Raw genomic sequence first — 19,615 nt, forward strand, 5'->3', positions numbered from 1 at the left:
CGAAAGCACTTGCAGATTTCAAGATTCCAATTTGCATACACTAAGAGTCCACGGTGCCATTTTCCATTGGCCAAATCGGATAAATGATCATTGTGGTCATACGGTATTCGGAAGATAGCCCATGTACTGAAAAAACTCGGATTTAAACCCCTGTGGTGTACTCTGTTAACAAATTTAGTCCAAAAGTGATTTTTCCGTTAATTATCTATTAATGCATGAGTAAAATTGTACTTTGACATGTGCACTCTTCCTCGTCTCTCTGCTTTCTCTGTGATTTGAATTTTCACAAAACCAATTATGAGAAAGCCGTCACTGAGATCAGCAGGAAGCTTCAAGACTGGCCTCTTGTTGCTTTCTACGAACAGCAAGAATTGAAAGAATCAACCTTTCACTTGCAATGGAAACAAGGCCGCAGTTTAGAACATTTCGATGACATTAATTACCAGGATCACATCGTGCTCTAATTGAAACACTTTTGTATTAAAAGAATCAACCATCCAGGCAGCTTCAAGTATGGGAAATTATATGGATGCACCAGTTGATGAGACAATATTTGATATTGAGAATGAGATTGATGATTTATTACTGGTTGAGGTGAAGGAGCAGCGTCTTAGTAACCTGCTTCAAGCCGTATTGGTGGGGGATGTGTTACACAGAGAGCAGAGAGACGAGGAACAGTGCACATGTCAAAGTACAATTTTACGTATGTATTAACAGATAGTTAACGGAAAAATAACTTTTGGACTAAATTTAGTAACGGAGTAAACCACATGGTTTAAATCCGAGATTTTTTAGCACATAGGCTATCTTCCGAATACCTTATAACCACATGGATCATTTATCCGATTTGACCTTTTCTATTTTGGTAAGGAGGAGTCTACGGTGTCATAAACATTTTTGAATGTGTACGCATATGAAACTTAAAAATAATCCATTGACCTAAATACACACTCAGTCTTTCATCCTAAACGTTCACGCAAGTGCAACTTACAAATAATCCGTGTACTTTTAATATTTTTGGTTCTACAAGACGTAGACGGCGTAGAGTCTGAAAAAAAATATACTAGAATGTTATGAGGCCAAGTGAATTAGTTATTTATGCAAGCAACCTTTAAGAGAAGAGATTTTCATTTTTTTATTTTTTATTTTTTTTATAAAAATGGGGATTAGTTGTAGGGTTCACATCACATTGAACTTTAACGATCTGAACCGTCTATTTTCAAGTTGCACCTCATAGATCATCCTTGCAAAATATTAGCCAAATCGGCAAATGGTTTCAGATTGAATTGAATTTTTGCAAGGATGATTTATGAATCGAGACTTATAAAATAGACGGTTCAGATCGTTAAAGTTCAGTGTGAAATCAACCTCACACCTAATCCTTATTTTTTGAAAAAAATGAGAATCCCTTTGCCTAAAGGGCTATATATATTTATATGTACACATACACACACCAGAGTGAAAGGACTGAAAAAAGTGTCTGAGATCGTCGAAAACGCTTTGCTTAGTTAATACTAAGCATGAAAGTTCAACCCTTGCGACACAAGACGCAACTTTATAGACATTAAAATTTTGAGTCAAAGGATAGCATATATATATATATATATATATGTATGTATATGGTTATAGGCCCTTTGTACAAAGGGATCTCTATTTTTGGGTAAAAATGAGGGCTAACTCCACGTCGAATTTCAATAATTCGAACCGTCTATTTTGTAGTCTCGATTTATAAATCATCCTTGCAAAAATTCAATTTAATTCGAAACCAATTGTCTATTTAATTATCACGTTAACATTTCATTGTTTCTTAGAAAACAAAGTGTTTGCAATTTCTTTGAACTCAATTAGATGCCTCAAATATGGTTGAAAAATAAATAGTTCGGATTGTTAAAGTAAGATATGATGTGAGTTCAACAACTAATCCCTATTTTTATAAAAAAAAAAATGAAAATTCTTTCCCTTAAAAGCCTCCTATATGGTTGAATAATGTAGAGGAATAGAACAAACATCAACATGAAAGGTAGGAATATTCTTTGATTATGATTGGGGTTGTGTTAGCCTGCTAGGGACACAACTTATACGTTTGCATGGATTCAACTCAAGTTGTAATTTGTATGGACGACAAATTGGGTCAAATACATTACCAAGCTAATCAAATGCGGCTTTAATTTGTGTTTAGGGTAACCATACAAAAATCACCAAACTTAAGTCCATATCATTCTAATTCTCATTTTCTGTAAGTAAGCATGCCAAAATTAGATCTAATTTTTTACAGTACTCTATACATTTACTAAACATGGGTATATAAATTATTCTAAATCGTGCGTAAAAAAAAGTAAAAAATTCTAATTAAATCTAAAAGCATTCACTCGTGCACATGAGGTCTTGAGTTTGATTCAATTTTTGAAAATTAAAAATCGACTATTTGATCCCATTCCCATTCTTTTTTCATTCTTCGATTCATTAATCTTTCATTTTTAGTAAGTAAATATGTCATAATTTATTTATTTGATAAAAAGAAAACTCAATTTAAATCAGATTATAAACTTGCATATAGCTATAATCAGTTCCATATAATTATGTATCTACCTCCTCTCGATCAAGTAACAAGAAATATAAATATAAGGCTTTAAACAAATCGTTGGTGGCAAATAAAAATTGCTTTAGTCCGGGTGTAAAACCGGTTTTTGAATTTTATCAATATGGTTAAATCAAATTCAAAAATGGAATTGAATTGGGGAGGCGGGGAGTTGTACTTTTTAGACAAACGAATGGGAATGCATGCAAGAGCTAGCGGGGCCCACAACCGCGTAGACAAAAAAGGGTATTACAAAAATTTAGTACCTCGTCTTGCTTCTTAAATGGCCGTTGTTAATCAAATGAATCGAAGAGAAACAATATAAAAAAATTAACAAAATGAGACAGAAGTAAAAAACAAAAAGAGAATATGTCAGAAGTAAAAAATGTGTGTGAATAGCACTAGGTTAGGTGTGAAATCCCTTCGTGAAGGCGCTTGCCTTGTCCTATAAATATTCTCAATTCCCTGGATTGTCTGCAAACCAGTCCATCCTGTTTAATCAAATTCCGTTAATTTCGCGTGAGTCTGCGGATAGCATATGTCTCAGAGGCCTACCGTCCCCCACTCTTCCTCCATCGCCTTCAGCCTCCATTCCCATCTCCTCGTCTCCAGTGAGATGAACCCTAATTCCAACTGGCCCTCTTAATCATCATTAAACTTTCTAATTATTCCTTTTAACTGGATTTTGGGAACGACAAACAAAAACCACCCCTTTGTTCTTATTTTCCGTTTCTTCCCCGAGAAAATTCGACATGGGTGTCAAAGGTTTTGTTGAAGGAGGCATCGCTTCCATCATCGCCGGCTGCTTCACCCACCCTCTTGACCTCGTCAAGGTCCGAATGCAGCTCCAGGGCGAAACCCACGTCTCGAACCCGGCTAAGCAGACAGTGCGCCCGGCTTTTGCTTCCGTCCACACAGCCGCCAGACGCGGCTCCATCCCCCTCGCCCCACCACAGCCTCCTGCGGTCCGTGCCGGTCCAATCACTGTTGCGGTTCGCATAATTCAGCAAGAAGGCGTCTCCGCCATGTTCTCTGGCGTCTCCGCCACCATGCTCCGGCAGACTCTCTACTCCACAACCCGAATGGGCCTCTACGACATTCTCAAGCAAAAATGGACCGACCCGACAACCCGCAACATGCCACTCCCCCGCAAAATCACAGCAGGATTGATCGCCGGAGCGGTCGGCGCCGCAGTCGGAAACCCTGCCGACGTGGCCATGGTCCGAATGCAAGCAGACGGGCGTCTCCCGGCTGCTCAGCAGCGTAACTACAAGAGCGTGGTGGACGCCATCGGCCGCATGGCCAAGCAAGAAGGGGTGACGAGCCTTTGGCGAGGGTCGTCGCTGACGATCAACCGCGCGATGCTGGTGACAGCGTCGCAGCTGGCATCGTACGATCAGATTAAGGAGACGATCGTGGACAAAGGGATTATGCGCGACGGGCTCGGGACCCACGTAACGGCGAGCTTCGCAGCGGGGTTCGTGGCGGCGGTGGCGTCAAACCCGGTCGACGTGATCAAGACTAGGGTGATGAATATGAAGGTGGAGGCCGGGGCTGAGCCGCCGTACTCGGGGGCGTTGGATTGCGCCCTCAAAACGGTGCGTTCGGAGGGCCCCATGGCGCTTTATAAAGGCTTTGTGCCTACGATTTCGCGGCAAGGGCCTTTTACCGTTGTGCTGTTTGTGACGCTGGAGCAGGTACGCAAGCTGCTCAAGGATTTCTGAACGTACGGTTCAGAAAGTGGACGGTGGTGATTGCATTCGATATGATGACGAAAAAAAGTACTTTCTAGGGGAAGAAATCCCCTCCGAATCTCTTACACCAAAGCTCACCAATTAATCCGGATCCCTGAACTTTGATCAAACGGCTATAAACAGGAAACTTCTTTAAAAGTTATAATAATTTAAGTCGTTGGATCAAATTTCAAAGATCTAGATTAATTGATTCGTGAGCTTTGGTGGGAGAGATCCGGAGGGGATCTCTTCTCACTTTCTAGAATATGGGCATGTGTCTTTTTTTTTTTATAATTATTATTGTTTAAATTCCTTTAGATTGGGAAGGAATTAACTTAATTAAGAGGTCATTAGCAAAAACACAAAAACAAAAGTAATATATTAAGATGCAATATTGATTCTAAGCAATGTGCCATATAATAAACCTAGGTACTTGTGTATTTGATTGTATTTCAATCCTCTTTATGTTTATCGGATTGTTAAATTTACGATATAGAGTGATGGGTTGATTCTATGATTTGGAGAACCCTAGTTTTATTTGGAATGTTCTTTCGTATCTCAATTGTGTACAAGTTAACACACGACTAATCTATTAAAATGAACTATGTGTATTGTGTTTCATGTTTGGTGAACTTATAAATGTTGAAACTAAACTTACAAAATTGGACAATAGTTGAACATATTATGACTTACAAGTTCCGTCTAGATGGTTAAAACTATACCAAACTGTTCCAGTCACATTGAGTCACCGAAACCAAAATTTTACATACGACCCGATGTGACGACTTAGCTTTTAATTTTGTTTCGAGGGCCGACTTTAATCCCTTCACATTTGACATAAACCAACTAAATTTAATTCCGTCTGGATTTTAAATAATATCATCTTAACACGACATTGTCAATAACGCCAACCAAGGGCTTCGCCATACTTTTCAATTGCATCCACTACCTCTTCCTTGCCTAGTATTGGCGCCGTCATTTTTTTTCTTTTCTTTTTTGTTTTGGGGTGAATCACTATTTTTTGTTTGGTTACAAGTGAATCACGAGATTGTGAATTAAACATTGTAGAAAAGATAGAATTTGCATTTGCGTATTAAGTAATTGAGTTACTTCTCATGTTAACTGTCAATTGATTTTATAGTGAAATTTAACTTTCTTCATGGTATCAAAGCAACTTATTCCATCTATAAAGTCCAACGGCCACGCCTCATCCATATTATCCATTTTATGTTGTCTACGTGTTAGGCTTGAAAGGGTAATGCTAAGGAGACCACACCTAATCCACACTTGATCCACATCACCCATTTTGTGTTGTCTACGTGTTAGGGTTGAAAGGGTAATGCTAGGGAGATTAAAATTTTAAACCAAATTATGTAAACGAAATGATGTGGTTGTTGATTATTAAATTATTAATTAAGTGTCGATTGACGTGTTTATTTCCTATTTGTGACACATCATTTGATTTGCAAATTTGGTCTCCCTAGTAGTACCTGCTTGAAAGTTCACAATAGGAGAAAGAGACACCTTGCATGTGTTCGTAAGTAATTGAGTTACTTCACATATTCTTAATTGGTTTTATAGTAAAACTCTAACATTTTTCACAAGATCGCCTCTTTTTTGGATGTAAAATTCATGCTCTTAACAATATTTATATTTAAAGATAAGATGGATCCCATGAAAATGATTGTTAGTAGGATTTGGATCCTCTCCTGAGCTAATGGAAAGGATCCTCCTCATCAATCATCCTTGACTGTTGGATTTTTATCCAACGGCTACAAACAGGGGGTACCTTTAAAGTTATAATGATTGTAGCCGTTGGATAAAAATCCAACGGCTAAGGATGATTGATGAGGAGGATCCTCTCCATTAGCTCAGGAGAGGATCCAAATCCTTGTTAGTAGGCATGATACTATGATGATTTGCATCGTAGAATGGGGTTAGTGCTTAATTATAGTCAATAGGCTTAGAAATTTCTAGGAAAGTGACAAGACTCGAACAACTTGACAAGTTGGGAGATATAATATAATGGCGGGTTCTAAGGTGCATTTATTTCGAAATGGCACTTTAAGAGTTAGTAGTGCAACGTATTTTGCACCACCAAATTCAATGGACCATTGCATTCATGCTTTAGCCCCATCATGTGTGCTCAAATCTCAATCAAAGTTTGTTCCTGTCTTGTAATCATTATTAACACTCTAAAATAGTTTTTTTTTTTTTTTTTACTTTTTCTCATAGATACCACAAACCCGGTAAAAATCAAATCTTCAAGTATCGTCCTCTCTGATTGTGCTCAATATCATTTTCATGATTTTGGGCTTCCTACGTAGTCGGTTTAGTAGTTGTTTCTCCACATGTCATAATATAAGTAGATAGAAAATATATTTTTAATGACCCTTCGCTTATATTAGGACACATAATGTACCAATTTATATTTCGGGTACTCCCGCAAAATCTCTATCTATACTCAGGCCTAGTTCCCACATTTTAACACCAAGTGGTGCTTGTACATTCTTATATAAGGCATATGAATTGGGCAAATGTCATTTTCCCACGTCAAAATTCGTTACTCGGAACTTTGTGCTCGTGTTGTCTCCTTAGTTCTGCCACTGGCCGGCGTTTCTTCTTCATTGGAAATGAAATCAAATAAGGTCGTCTTCTACGTTCGGTACACACTGCACCCACATAAAAAATCGTAGCTGATGACTGTATTTCTCCATGTTACATACGTGCAACATCTTTCAGCATGGAATGTACTTCTTCCATCGATCCTGGTGGCGACAAGTCTCTTTCTTTCAACGAGTTCCCGCGTAGTCTTTGCATTTCTGATGCAAATATGTCATCCAGGTTCTGCCATTATAAGAACAATGATTAGCACTCTAGTACAAGTATACAAAAATCATTAGTACAAATACTAATTCACATATTAAACATTTTATCTTGTTAAGATGAAATAGCTGCAATAACATGTAGATAATCAATATCTAGTAGAAAGTTCAACGGCTGAAGAGAAACTTACAGAAACTGCGACGCGCAAGCCTTTGTACTCCTCTTTCTTATCCTCCAAGATATGCAGTACATCCTACAGAAATTAAATTGGAAAGAAAATTAAATTTTACATGCCAATTCAAGAGAGAGATGTTGTATCTTGTATGGTAAAAACTAAGAGCTCGGCTTACCTGCCCCATCCGGTCCTAGAACTCTCGGCAGAGTTCTACAAACACGGTAGGATCAACAACAGTATGGAGATGATCAACCATCTCCCGCAAAAGAACCTCCAAAGGCTGCATTCTACTTCGGACAACTGATTCCTCCGCCTTTGAGCATCGAATAATGTTCTTCAGCTTTGTATTGTTATGAACTCTAGTCTGTATTTACAAGGAAATAGAAGAAAAATCATTTATTAGTCAAACTCGTAAAGTTTTGTAGTTACACGATAGTTCGACAACATTGATGCACATGCACATTTCAAACTGAAAATTCAGTACTCACATTCTCATAAAGCTTCTCGACAATGGCTAGTCGGTAGGTTCTAAGTTTGGTTCTGAGTAGAGCAGATACGTCATTAAGATGTTCGCCTGTGGCACATCCATCGCGGATGCAAGAAGTCCGAGACATCAACTGGCTTTCAATCTGGGGCCACAGCACATCGAGCGTCCTCTTCATGGAATTTAAAAGGATTCCTAACTGAGAAACGATACATAATATTGAAGAGTATACCCTAATAAGAAAGATCGAAGTTCCAAGTAGATGTTCAAGTAAGAAATAGAGCCTCACCTCATTTGGGACCGAATATGTGCTAATGGTTTGTCTGGATAATTTTTGGACATATTTGAAGCCTAATATTTTGTTTGTCAGATTATCCTTCAGCGGCGATAAAACATCAGCATAGTGCCTGTCCAAAGCTTCGATGATTGCCCTTTCAACATCCGCGATAACCTTTTTAACACACAAGCGATCTCAAAGCGTTAGTCAGACGATTTGAGGTTCAAATATGAAACAACACAGAAAGATGCTACACGTGAAGTCGGAAATAAAAACATTAAAACCTCGAGAAGTATATTTCACTTACATTCTCCAAAGGAGATGAATATATCGGCCAGCGACTAATGATGACTTCAAATTCATCGAGCATTCCCTTCAGCTCAATTTGCATATAATCAACAAAATGAGTTGTTCCATAGTCTGTCCTCACACCAGACCATTTTGCCTGAAACGAAACAACTTCTATCAGATTTATACCCAAAAATAAAAAGAAGAGAGACGATACTCGAAATATAAAACCAAAAGGATTATAAAAGCATGCCAAAAGAGATATATACCTTATCTAGCTTGCACTGACCAAGCAAATGACGGCGCTTGTCCAGAATCCACAAGAATATATGTGCGTCGAACAGCTCTTTAGCATCAACTCCACCTTTAATTGGACTAGAAATAGTTTTACATGAGTAAAGATACAAAAGCTAATAAAGAGCACAAATTTACACCAGATAATTCACTTACCTGATATTCCACAGAGACAGATCCTGTTGAAAGTCTGCTGTTGCAATAATTAGCTCTGCAACCGGAGGCGATAGGCTTGGAGGAGGGCGTACAACAAGGAAAGTGCTCAATCTATTGCAGAGGTTAACGCTATATATGCATGATGAAATATTCGGAAGATCTATGCAGCTGCATAAAAATTTATAAAGAGGAACAATTACTATACACGTACAAGTCATATTCAGTTATTCACCAGTCATCAGCTCTGAAGTTCAAGATTCTCAACAACCAAAAACACCGAAATATATATATATATTTCTTAAGTGCGGTTAACCACATTTGCAGATCCTCAAAATTGCACCGAGCATATTCAATGCAATTTCGCCCATCTGCGTCTGTGGTTAACCGCACTGGATATAGTTACACTAGTAAAAACAAAAATACAAGAACAAAATAGACTAGTTTACGGAATGGCATACATACCCCGGGAGGACATTTTGGTTTACGATTTCTATGTCAGTCAGAATTTCATTTCTAATATTCAAAATCAAAGATTTCATCCTCTGATAAGAAGTAAGAAAGTCTTTCTGTGCCCCCTCATTACTGGTTAGAACAAGCTCATCTGTCTCGGCACAGATCATTCTTAACCTCTTGTTTGCGGCGACCTGCAAAGTCATTTCATATTCAGTAAAGCATAAAAAGGTTAGGCGAAGCTCATGGACGGAGAAGTAAGATTATCATACCTGAAAGAATTTCAATAATTTCAATTGTGCCTCAGGACTCAAAATATCGTTCAGAAGGGTGTATATCTGGACAGCAGGTGCCAAAGCAGGCGCAACCAATCCACTGGCAGGCCTAAAATCATCCACCATCCCCAACAGCGAAGATTCTTCAAGTGACTTGTAGTTCTCAAAAACCAAAGCAACCAACTTCCTTACTTGATCCTCAATCTTCGCCAGAATGCAGTGCTGTTCGATACATTATTTCAAGTTATAAGTGGAAACAACTATCCACTAACCATGGCTAACATCAAGGAACATAAACTGAAGAAAATTTCACATTTTATGTTCACGAAGGTAGTGTCATTCTCCCTAGCCAAAATATCTCCCCGAAAAGTCTAAAAACAATACGATGAAATCGAATACCTCTTGATGACTTAACAGATTTGTGCTCATTTCCTTCACATCTGCTAGCAGATCATATACTAAGGTGAGACAATCTACGGTAGGGGTCGTGACATCCATGACATAGGAAAGGTATCTGCAAGTAGCATGAAATTTTTATATAATAGCCGTTAGAAGATCCATAGTCGGTAATATTCCACCACCTTAGTTCTAACATGATATCATGATAAGTTACTTTTAGTCCTAACATATTTCGCTACCTTAAATTGGTGTATGCCTTTGATACTCCATAGTAAGATGCAAATTCCGTCAATAACCACTTCCACGGGCCATGTAATAACAAATTTCTTTCCTGAAAATGTTGAACTTTCATTGCAATTTCTAAGACACAGTCATATGCCACAGTTTCTGCAACGGAACCATACTGGACAAGGAAAGAAGCGAAAAGAGAATATAAAAAACCGAACTCCAAAGATACGTCAATCAGTTTCGAAGAAAGGATTTAGCTATCGTTGAATATTAACAACCTTAAGATTACTATTTTCAACTGGACCACTTGAATAATCCATGCTTAATTGTATTCTGCCGACAGGTTCATCCTCCGGATCACTACTATATATAGGCCACCATCGTATCTTGTCGCCCTGCATTCAAAATACATATTTAATTCCAAAGCATAAATATCAACCTTCGTACAGATAGCAAGTGAATTACTGAATTCTGAAAATTGTACCGGTTCATCAGCAATAGCAGCCACTTTGACTAGGGCATGACCACAATGTTGTCCCTTGGAATTTTGAACTTGTATGATCACGCCATCACCAACGCTGTTTGGAAACCTGTAGTAAAGCAGTTGTTTAACAATACAACTACGTACAATGGTACAAGTATGGACCGAATGAAAGAGTGAATGAAAAGAGAAAATAAAGAACAAGAGTACATACAACACACGGGTTTCACCAGATCCTGGTTGCATTTGTACTGCATCCTCTTCAGGTGAACTTGTCAATCTCAAGAAGCAGGAATAAGTTTCTGACAGAAAGAGGTCGGCAAATGTCAGATACTACGCACAAAAGAAAACCATCTGCACTTTAGTATCTAAGGGAATGCTTAAAATGTACAAAAGATTCACATACCTTGCGCTCCTTCATGCAAGGAAGAGCGATTGCACAAAGTATTTGCCCTCGTTTTTAGGAAGCTTGATCCTTGTTTTATACATTTCCTTCCAGCTCCTAGGCAAGCCAAGCTCCAATGAAAAAGGGAACCGTTAGAGATCAACTTTATGTTCTGTGTAGATTTCAATGCAGAAGATAAAGTTGATCTCAAATTAGAGAAGCGCCTACGACATGAGCCATAACGAATCCTTGGTAGTTTTGGAGATGGGAAACTGCAGCTAGAAGGTTGTTCATCCGAATCCATTTTCACTTTACGAACTGTTGAATGACGAAATTTCAGTGAGACAATGAAGATCTTAACATTTTAATTGAAAAAGAAAATGAGGAATTCAATGAAGTAGGGTACCTTGCAATTTTATTTTTCCTGAAGCTTTCACATGTTTTGGAGCAGGAGCAGCTAATGTACTGATTGGCTGTGAAGGACGCTGTTCTGCCAAAAGTTCAGCTTCTGATTGCAATAATACATGCTGTAAACCGAATGCATATCGCAACAGTGCGCTCTCATTCTCCAAGAAACCTTGAACTTCAGCGCAATAGCTCTGAGCCCACGCATGAAGACAGAGCCTAACACACGCATCATAAGCGATTACAGCACACCATGTACCCTGCACACTGAATAAATAAAACCCCCAAAACTTAAAACGACTACTGGATCAGTGAGATAACTATCAAATGTAGAACAGTTCAGTGTTGTCGTAAAAATTTCTCTAAAGCACTTATATTCAATAATCAAACACCGAATCATTATGTGGTTATTCAAAATATAATTCAGCTATGTAACCAACCTTTCACTAAATACTGGGAGGCAAGCAGGTGAACGAAGTAGCGAGTTAGAAGTTCCATTGCCGGAAGAATAGTGCATAGGGCTGCTTGAGTAGACACTTCTGTTTTTCTTAAACGATTAGTGTTTGCTGGAACACTCCAATTCGAAGTGTGAGCTGTGTTGTATGCTCTAATAGGTGAACTTGGCTCAACAACACGTTCAATCTCCGAAACAGAACCATCAAGTGGAGGAGTGATGGGATTACTATTCGAAAGCTTATTTTTGGATGTTGTTTCTATATTACCACTTGAATTGTATGATCTCTTCTGGGCACCACCATTGTTGCTTTTCGTTTGCGTAAACGGAAGTTCGGTACTAGTGATCGAATCAGACAATTCATATTCGGTAAAATCAGGGTATATAGCTTGGTTCCTTCCAAACTCCCCAGCCATTCTCAATTGGATTTTCTCCCTCGACAAACTGGATTCGGTCTGAATTTGATCACAACCCTGAATTCGCTGCCTTTGCTTCGATGCCACGCCTTTAGAACCCAAAGTATTGGAAGCTCTGTCATCCAAGGGAGACCATGCAACTGAGTACTTCCTATCAGTGGCCACATTCTCACAGTCAGAGTCTGTGTCCATGTCTGAATCGCCGCTATTCATTCCTCCTCCATTCCTCAAGTTGTTGACGGCAGATTGTACTTTATGTTTCTGTTACACACAAAACCATATTAGAAAATTTCTATGCCATGCGCGCGACCGCGCACACTCACAAAGAGTTGGCAAGTCATCAAAGACTAGAAATTTCGAAGCCAACAACTTTAAACCGCAGCTAAATTCTTAACAAAAAGCGCGTACCTCTCCAACCCATCTAAGACCATTGGTGTCCATCCCTTGGTCGAACACAATTGTCGAAACTCCTTTTGACCTAACAGATTCACCAATATCAAAACTTGTTTGTAGAGAAAATCTGGGAAGCAACAAACAAGACTCGTTTATTGGTCCGATGACAAGTAGAGTGATCAACCAAGTGCTTATGCTTTTGGGAACCCCTCTTTAAAAAAACAACAAATGATTTGGGGGAAGAAGATTGTTACCCCTTTTATTTACTTATTTTGTTTTTCTAAAGATCTTTTGATCAAACAGGAAACTTGTGAGAAAAAGCACTTTCCAAAGAAGAATAAATGTACTTAATAACTAAGAACAATTGAGATTTGAGACTTACCCAAATCAATATCATGGAGCTTTTGAAGGCAACTCTCTAAAATTGTTGGGTTTTGCTGTCTCTCTCTCTCTCTCTCTCTCTCTCTCTCTCTCTCTCTCTCTCCCTCTCCCCTCCAGGAAATCTTCCTTTTTGTATCCTGTAAATTCCCTCTAGTTTTTGGTATTCAAAATAGGAAAACTTAGAATGCCCTACATTTTTTATATAGTTGTTAGATTAAACATTCATCATTTCTAAAGATTTCATTAAGGTGCTTTGATCAATTGCCACCTCAATAATTTTCTATTTATTTAATTTCCAAGTCATTAATTTAAATGCATTTATATAGAGGCATAAGGTAGGTTAGCAACTAATTGCCTATAATACAGAAATTTAATTTTGTTAATCCCCTTCTATACATTAAATTACATTTTTTTAATAAAATAAAATAAAAAATTAATTAACTAATTCCTCAATACCTTATTATCAGTATTTTAAAAAAAAATTCTGTTTCTATTAAAAATGTCTCAATAAAAGTCTTCAATAGATATTTTTTTACGTATAGATATATAAAAAATATACTTAAAACTTATGGTACATTTGAGAACAAATGTTTCGACTTTTGGTACATTTAAATTTCAAATATACTGAGAAACCAAATGTACCAAAAATTTTAATGTACCATAAAACCAAATGTACCCATTGTTACGTAACCCTTTTGGTACGTTTAGATTTTAAATGTTCAGAGAAACCAAATGTACCAAAATTTCAAATGTGCCCATTGTCAGGCAACCCTTTGGTACGTTTAGATTCCGAATGTACCAAAAGACCAATGAACAAAAAATCACAAATGTACCACAAAACCAAATGTCTCTATCAGATAACCCTTTTGGTACATTTACATTTCAAATGTACCGAGAAATACAAAAAATCAATTTTACTATAAAACTAAATGTGTCCATATTATAGAAACTAGACGTAGCTATATAATCAAACAAATCTTTATTATGTGTTGGGTCTTCTAAATAATAAAATCTGACAATTTTTTTTTTAATAAATATTCTTCTATATTCACAAAAAAAAAGTAAAATTATAACAAACAATAAAAAAAAAATTCATAGAGATGGATAATAAATGCATAAATATAGGGATAAGAGGGAAAAAAAAACCGAAATGTCTAGGAAAAGTCGTGAAAAACTAAAATTCTAAACAAAATTGAACTTAGGTGAAAAATTGAAATTAATAACCAAAATTTTAGGAAAATGTTTGATCAAATTTTCAAAATGAGTGTATGTTTAGTCTAAAAAATTAAAAAATGAAGCGCCTATATCAAAACGTCCATTCAAAATATAAGGAAATATTTTATTTTGGCTTGAAAATATTCAACCCTCCGATGGGATTAATTCGAAACAAAATAAAAGGGGACTTAAAATAATAATAATAATAATAATTAGGTTCTTATGATCAAGACAGAAGAGCATTTGAAGGAGACGTGCGAATGAAGAGATGCTGACGTGGCATGCGCAATCGCTGTTTCTCATAACGATCGAATTCTCTTCTTAATGGCGCGTCGTTTTTCCATCTCCTTTTAGGTTCACACATTCCATGCACCCACTTAGGACTTGGACTGCATTTTCCTTTCATTTGTGTCTTTAATCATAAGAAAATTAATGAACTGAAACTGATGCCTCTTCCCTATTGAGAAAGACTTACATAAAACGAGTTCATCGTCACGTGGTGTTTCCTATCTAATAATGCATTGCCATGTGCAAGTTTTTCTGCAATATGTGATGGCTTTTGTTTTGTTTTTGCCTTTGTTTCTTGTAAAATGAGGTTTTATCTTTAAATTCGAGATTTGAAGCATTAATAACAATTTTTTGTCATAATGAGGATGTGAGGGATGGAACAAATGTGATTGGTGAGTTAGATCAGTGGTTCACTATCACACTGATATTGTCTCAACTTAACCACCTACACAGTCTGGCAAGTGTTGGATCTTCTTGCAAAGGTCCTTGGTGATTTTAAGTAACTGTATATTCTGTCAAGTTTTCAATAAACCCTAATGAAACCTTATTGAGCAAAAACTCAATAACTAAATAAAATAAAACTAATAAAATGAAGTGTAATGTTATGTCTTGAGTTGTTGGATTATTTGAATAGTCTATTAGAGTGAAAGGCGAGTAAATGCACAACTTCACAATGTAGAACTTTGGGACCCTTTTCATTTTAGCTTATGCCTTGTGGTGCAAACAATGCTGGAAGAAGTGATAACTTTCAGATTAGATTTAAGATTTGATGTTGAAAGATATATTGGTTCAAATTCGCTCTTGGTGAGAGTCAAACTTGAGATGCCACTTACGAGTGAATAGAAATATCGCTAAACAGTAGTATTAAATTATCGATAGAAATTTCAATGACATTCACCGAAAGATTTTGCAATGATGTTTCGTTTTACCAAAATTATCAATACCGCTAAGATATCTCCCAAATTTTGGAGAAATCCTAGGAAGATATTGCTTCAGCCCCTGTACAATTCTTTTGTGTTTTTTTGGGGATGGGGAAAAGTGTAGAGAAACAAGAGAAAAATAGGTCAATCTCTTTTCTTCCCCTTCTTGTTGGTTAATTGTAGTTTGGCACTCGACCAAAGAAAGGGAAACAAATGTCGAGAAACAAATTTAAATTTGTATTAGCATCGGACTTTATTTCCTTTTTCCATATATATTCGTTGTCGGTCTTTAGCTTTACAACCTTAATTGGGTCGGTAATTTTTCTTAAACGTACCACTAAATGATCCGAAAAATCTTACTTTGGCGATATGAAGAATTTCTTCTTTGTGCATTGGAGGTGATCCATTAATCGCTTAAAAAAGAAATGATCAACCTCCTTGACAAAGGATAGATAATCTCAACTAAATTAATTCATCTAAACAATGGAAAGAGAAGAGGGTTTAAACCCACCCGGCTGGCGAAATAAACACGCAGGGCAGGCAAAAAACACGCCGGAACCATAAAATTATTGGATCCAAATTCATATGGTCAAGAATCTAAGCCTTCTAAACTAATAATAAACTATATATATATATATATATATATATTTGATCTTTACCGAAAGGAACTTAAAATCTACATTCATGATTTTATGCAGGAACAATCTGCACGACATCGCAGTCCTTTATATCAGTCATCGTTCGAATCAAGAACCTGCTGTTTAAGAACTTGAAGTTTAGCAACCAACTCATCTCTATTTTCCTGCACAACAATAATCAACATTAAGTATATATTTTAAGGTCTGACTGGTTAATAAGTCGACATTTGAAGCTAATAATTTATAGTTACCTCGAATATTAGGTAACGAGAGCTAAACCAAATTGTGTATCCAAAACCCACAATTACCAGCAACTTCGGGAACTGCTTCAAATGGCGAGCAACATCAATATCCCAGAAAAGGGTATTAATTCATAATTGTAATTCAAGAAACTCACATGGAAAGTATGTTTGGTGACATACCAATGGAATAGAATCAATAGCTCAAACGACAGCTGATGCTAACCACAGAGCAAGCAAGGCACCACCACTGTATAGCAAAAGGCTGTACGTATCATCACGATCCAACTGCAATTAGTCAAAGTGCAAACCATCAGTACGACTTTTTTATTTTCTTTTGGTAGGAAGTAAACCATTTTTGTGATAGGGTATTTGCAATTGTGTTTAGAAACATGGTTTTATTTATGTTGTAAGCTATTACTTTCTTATATATATATATATCTAAAGATCAACCAAAGAAAAAACAGATGTAACAAAATACTTCTACCAAGGGCAATAAGGACAGAACAGAGAACAAATTTGAGTACTGAACCAAATCAAATATCGTCTTGCTCAGGTAACCACTCAGAATCAACAAGATTGTCAAAGTTCCATTGAGCATTCTTAGAAACTCTAAACTGGTACTGAATCATCATCGCAACCATTCACCAACAACCAAAGACAACAAATGAAAAACAAAAACTAACAAAGGGAGTTGATGCATAACAAAGAGAACAAATTTGAAGACTGAACCAGACCAACATGTCAAGTTGCTTAGGTAATCGCTCAGAATGATATGATTGTCAAAGTCCATTGGGCATTCTTATATACTCTTAACTAGTTACTGAATCATCATCATAACCAAAGATCACATAAAATTAATAAAATAAAGAAACTGGTAGAACTCGGGCAAAAATCAAACATGAAATTAGTACAACAGTAAAACAAAGAAAAGGCTACCACGACATTACAATGTATGAAAGCACAAAGCAAGTTAGCTTTTGCTTCCTAACTGTTTGGGCGCAAAATAATAGTATTGGGCCGAGTGTAGGTTTATGTTCGGCCCAAAGCTGTTTCAAATATACTATGGGCTGCTTGGTGGTCTCGGGCCATTCAGCAAGGATGGTCGAGTCCTATCGCAAGAAGAAGTAGTTCGGATGAGCAAAAGGGTCGAAGAAGTCCTAGTGCAATTTGGATTCCCGACCAACAATGAATATGGCCTCAAAAAGGGGGTGAGTTCAAAGTCCTAATAGGGGTAGGATTGGTCAAAGTGGAGTTAGAACAGAAAAAGAAGTCCCAATCTAGATATGATCTTGACTTGATCTCAAGGAGGATTTGGTGCTATAAATACAAGACATCATGCAACAATCATAGGACCTCCAATTTAACACACAATTGCCCTGCGCAAAACCTCTCAAACCTCTTGAGATTTTTTTTACTTTCTTTTTCTGCCAACACACCTTCAGTTTGGATAAACAGCATTGTGAAGGCAACCGACGAACACCTTCAGTTTGCATAAACAACACTGTTGCCGTAGAATCAGCCGACTGAAGAACACCTTCAGTTTGGATAAACAGCACTGCATCGAGTTCGACTGGTTACCTATCCAAGTCTCGGTAGAGAAGGGTTTCTGAATCCTTATTGGCAGAGGTCATCTTATTAGCCTTTTTGGCGAAGTAAAGTGTTACGAGTTACGATATTTGGCGCATTAAACACCGAGTGGTTTTACGATTGGAAACTCCCAAGTGAGTTTCAGAGTTCAGCATTCTGAAGGCCGAACCACATTTACCGTCAAGACACACATTACCTTTGAATACTTGTGTCCATATAGTCTAGTGTCGATTCGACGTGCTTATACTCTCATTAATATAATCACCATCACTGAATCCGATGCTGACGATTCGTGAACTTCGTAGAACTAGCAGCCTTGTCTTCAGGCTCAAGAATCCAAAGGCTGAGATTTGTTCCTTCCTCGGTCGCAGTCGCAAGATAAAGAAGTCAGCAACACACTCAACGCAACATGAACAAATTTTACTCCTCGGCCGACGAGTTGGCATGCCTTGCATTCAACTGAAGGATGTAGTTAGCTTATTAGTTACTCAGCCTGCGCACCACGTAGGCTTTGTAATTTTTAGGATCAACATTTTGGCACACCCGGTGGGACCCAGTGCTAAAACTACGAAGTTCATATGATATATCAAGATTCCAATCTGGCTCAACGTAGCCGATTATATGAGCGTCTAGAGGAATTGAAAAAACACAATGAGGAACGAAAAAGATCTTTAGAAGTGGAAAAAATTCTTCGTGGCCATACATAGATGTAAAAATCATTCGCTTACATGTTGAGAATAAAAGCTCCTGTTACCCTCCAAGAGCAATGGGTAAATGAAGACATGGCTCAGTTTAATATCTAGCTAGATGGAAAATATTTTCCCTACGTTTTTTACTACAAATATTTTCCCTACGTCATTGTCCCCAAATATTGTTTTACTACAAATTGTTACTTTGGCCGAAGAACAAAGGCCACCAATTTTTTTGGTCGAGACGGAAAATATGGTCGGCCAAGAAGAAAAACCTAGGCCACCTATTTTTTTGGTCGAGGCTGAAAGTGTGGTAGGCCTAGAAGAAAATGTTCAAGTTTCTGAGCCAAAAATTGACTCATAAAATAATTCGTCAGAAAAGTGTTCCAATGACGAACAAGACCAATTCATGGTTTTAGTTGAACAAACCATGCCAATCAATATGATTATTGGTGATAAAGCCGATATGGAGCAATCCCGTTAGGCTCAGTTGCTTGGGTTAGAAGCCGAAATCGGTGAAATTAATATGCCTAGGGGGCATAATAATTGTCCAATACATTCGGCGCCCGGAAATGAAAAATATTCCGCCGAGTCAAAAATATTTGAAGAAAATTCTTTTCTCGGCCTAAAGCGAAATCAATTTGAGAATTTTGATGTAAAAAGATCTCGGCTCGGAATAAAACATTGTTGGCCTCCTCCACTTTATGGTTCGGCCACTTTTATTTCGTTTGCTAATATATATATATATATATATATATATATAATGAATAAATTATTTTCTTAACCATTCAGCTCCTTAGCCGATGCATAAGAAATTAAGGAGGCTACATAGTGGATACACCACGCGGGGTGAATTCGGTACAACATCCTGCTTAGTGAATTTTTATTCGGTGAGGAATGCCTATTTTTTCTTAGCGATCAGGGAGTGTACACTGGAGAGTTCTTTGCTTTACAGCAT

At 37.3% G+C, this 19,615-nt stretch overlaps 2 protein-coding genes and 1 non-coding gene across 3 annotated transcripts; 1 reads left to right on the forward strand and 2 right to left on the reverse strand.

Moving 5' to 3' along the window:
• The first annotated feature begins 3,049 nt into the window (after positions 1-3,049).
• On the forward strand, positions 3,050-4,825 carry LOC103933057 (mitochondrial uncoupling protein 5-like). The gene has a single exon (XM_048576215.1). It carries the CDS (start codon positions 3,331-3,333, stop codon positions 4,300-4,302), a length of 972 nt encoding a protein of 323 aa, XP_048432172.1. The 5' UTR covers positions 3,050-3,330; the 3' UTR covers positions 4,303-4,825.
• Positions 4,826-6,690: 1,865 nt separating this feature from the next.
• Positions 6,691-10,747, reverse strand: LOC103933066. Its single transcript, XM_048576212.1, has 14 exons — positions 10,648-10,747; positions 10,442-10,558; positions 10,175-10,338; positions 9,936-10,050; positions 9,534-9,758; positions 9,274-9,455; positions 8,812-8,979; positions 8,631-8,736; positions 8,381-8,518; positions 8,086-8,247; positions 7,801-7,995; positions 7,488-7,676; positions 7,328-7,390; positions 6,691-7,158 (listed from the first exon to the last, which is right to left on the reverse strand). The coding sequence occupies exons 2-12, from the start codon at positions 10,481-10,483 to the stop codon at positions 7,503-7,505; spliced, it is 1,671 nt and encodes a 556-aa protein (XP_048432169.1). The 5' UTR covers positions 10,484-10,558; positions 10,648-10,747; the 3' UTR covers positions 6,691-7,158; positions 7,328-7,390; positions 7,488-7,502.
• Positions 10,748-16,926: 6,179 nt separating this feature from the next.
• Positions 16,927-17,018, reverse strand: LOC125473432. Its single transcript, XR_007255322.1, has one exon. It is a non-coding gene; the product is annotated as a small nucleolar RNA snoR128 (small nucleolar RNA).
• Between the last annotated feature and the right edge of the window lie 2,597 nt (positions 17,019-19,615).

Source organism: the organism of the source record quoted next, unplaced genomic scaffold (genome assembly GCF_019419815.1).
Source record: "Pyrus x bretschneideri cultivar Hongxiangsu unplaced genomic scaffold, Pyrus_bretschneideri_v1 Contig86, whole genome shotgun sequence".
Lineage (NCBI taxonomy): Eukaryota > Viridiplantae > Streptophyta > Magnoliopsida > Rosales > Rosaceae > Pyrus > Pyrus x bretschneideri.

Excerpts from the sequence above, each read along its gene's own strand:
- LOC103933057 (XM_048576215.1), top strand. The coding sequence starts at position 3,331 with ATGGGTGTCAAAGGTTTTGTTGAAGGAGGCATCGCTTCCATCATCGCC.
- LOC103933066 (XM_048576212.1), bottom strand. The coding sequence starts at position 10,483 with ATGGATTATTCAAGTGGTCCAGTTGAAAATAGTAATCTTAAG. Across the intron at positions 9,456-9,533 it reads AATTATTGAAATTCTTTCAG|GTCGCCGCAAACAAGAGGTT; the intron begins GTATGATAATCT and ends ATGACTTTGCAG. Across the intron at positions 8,248-8,380 it reads ATTCATCTCCTTTGGAGAAT|GTTATCGCGGATGTTGAAAG; the intron begins GTAAGTGAAATA and ends TGTGTTAAAAAG.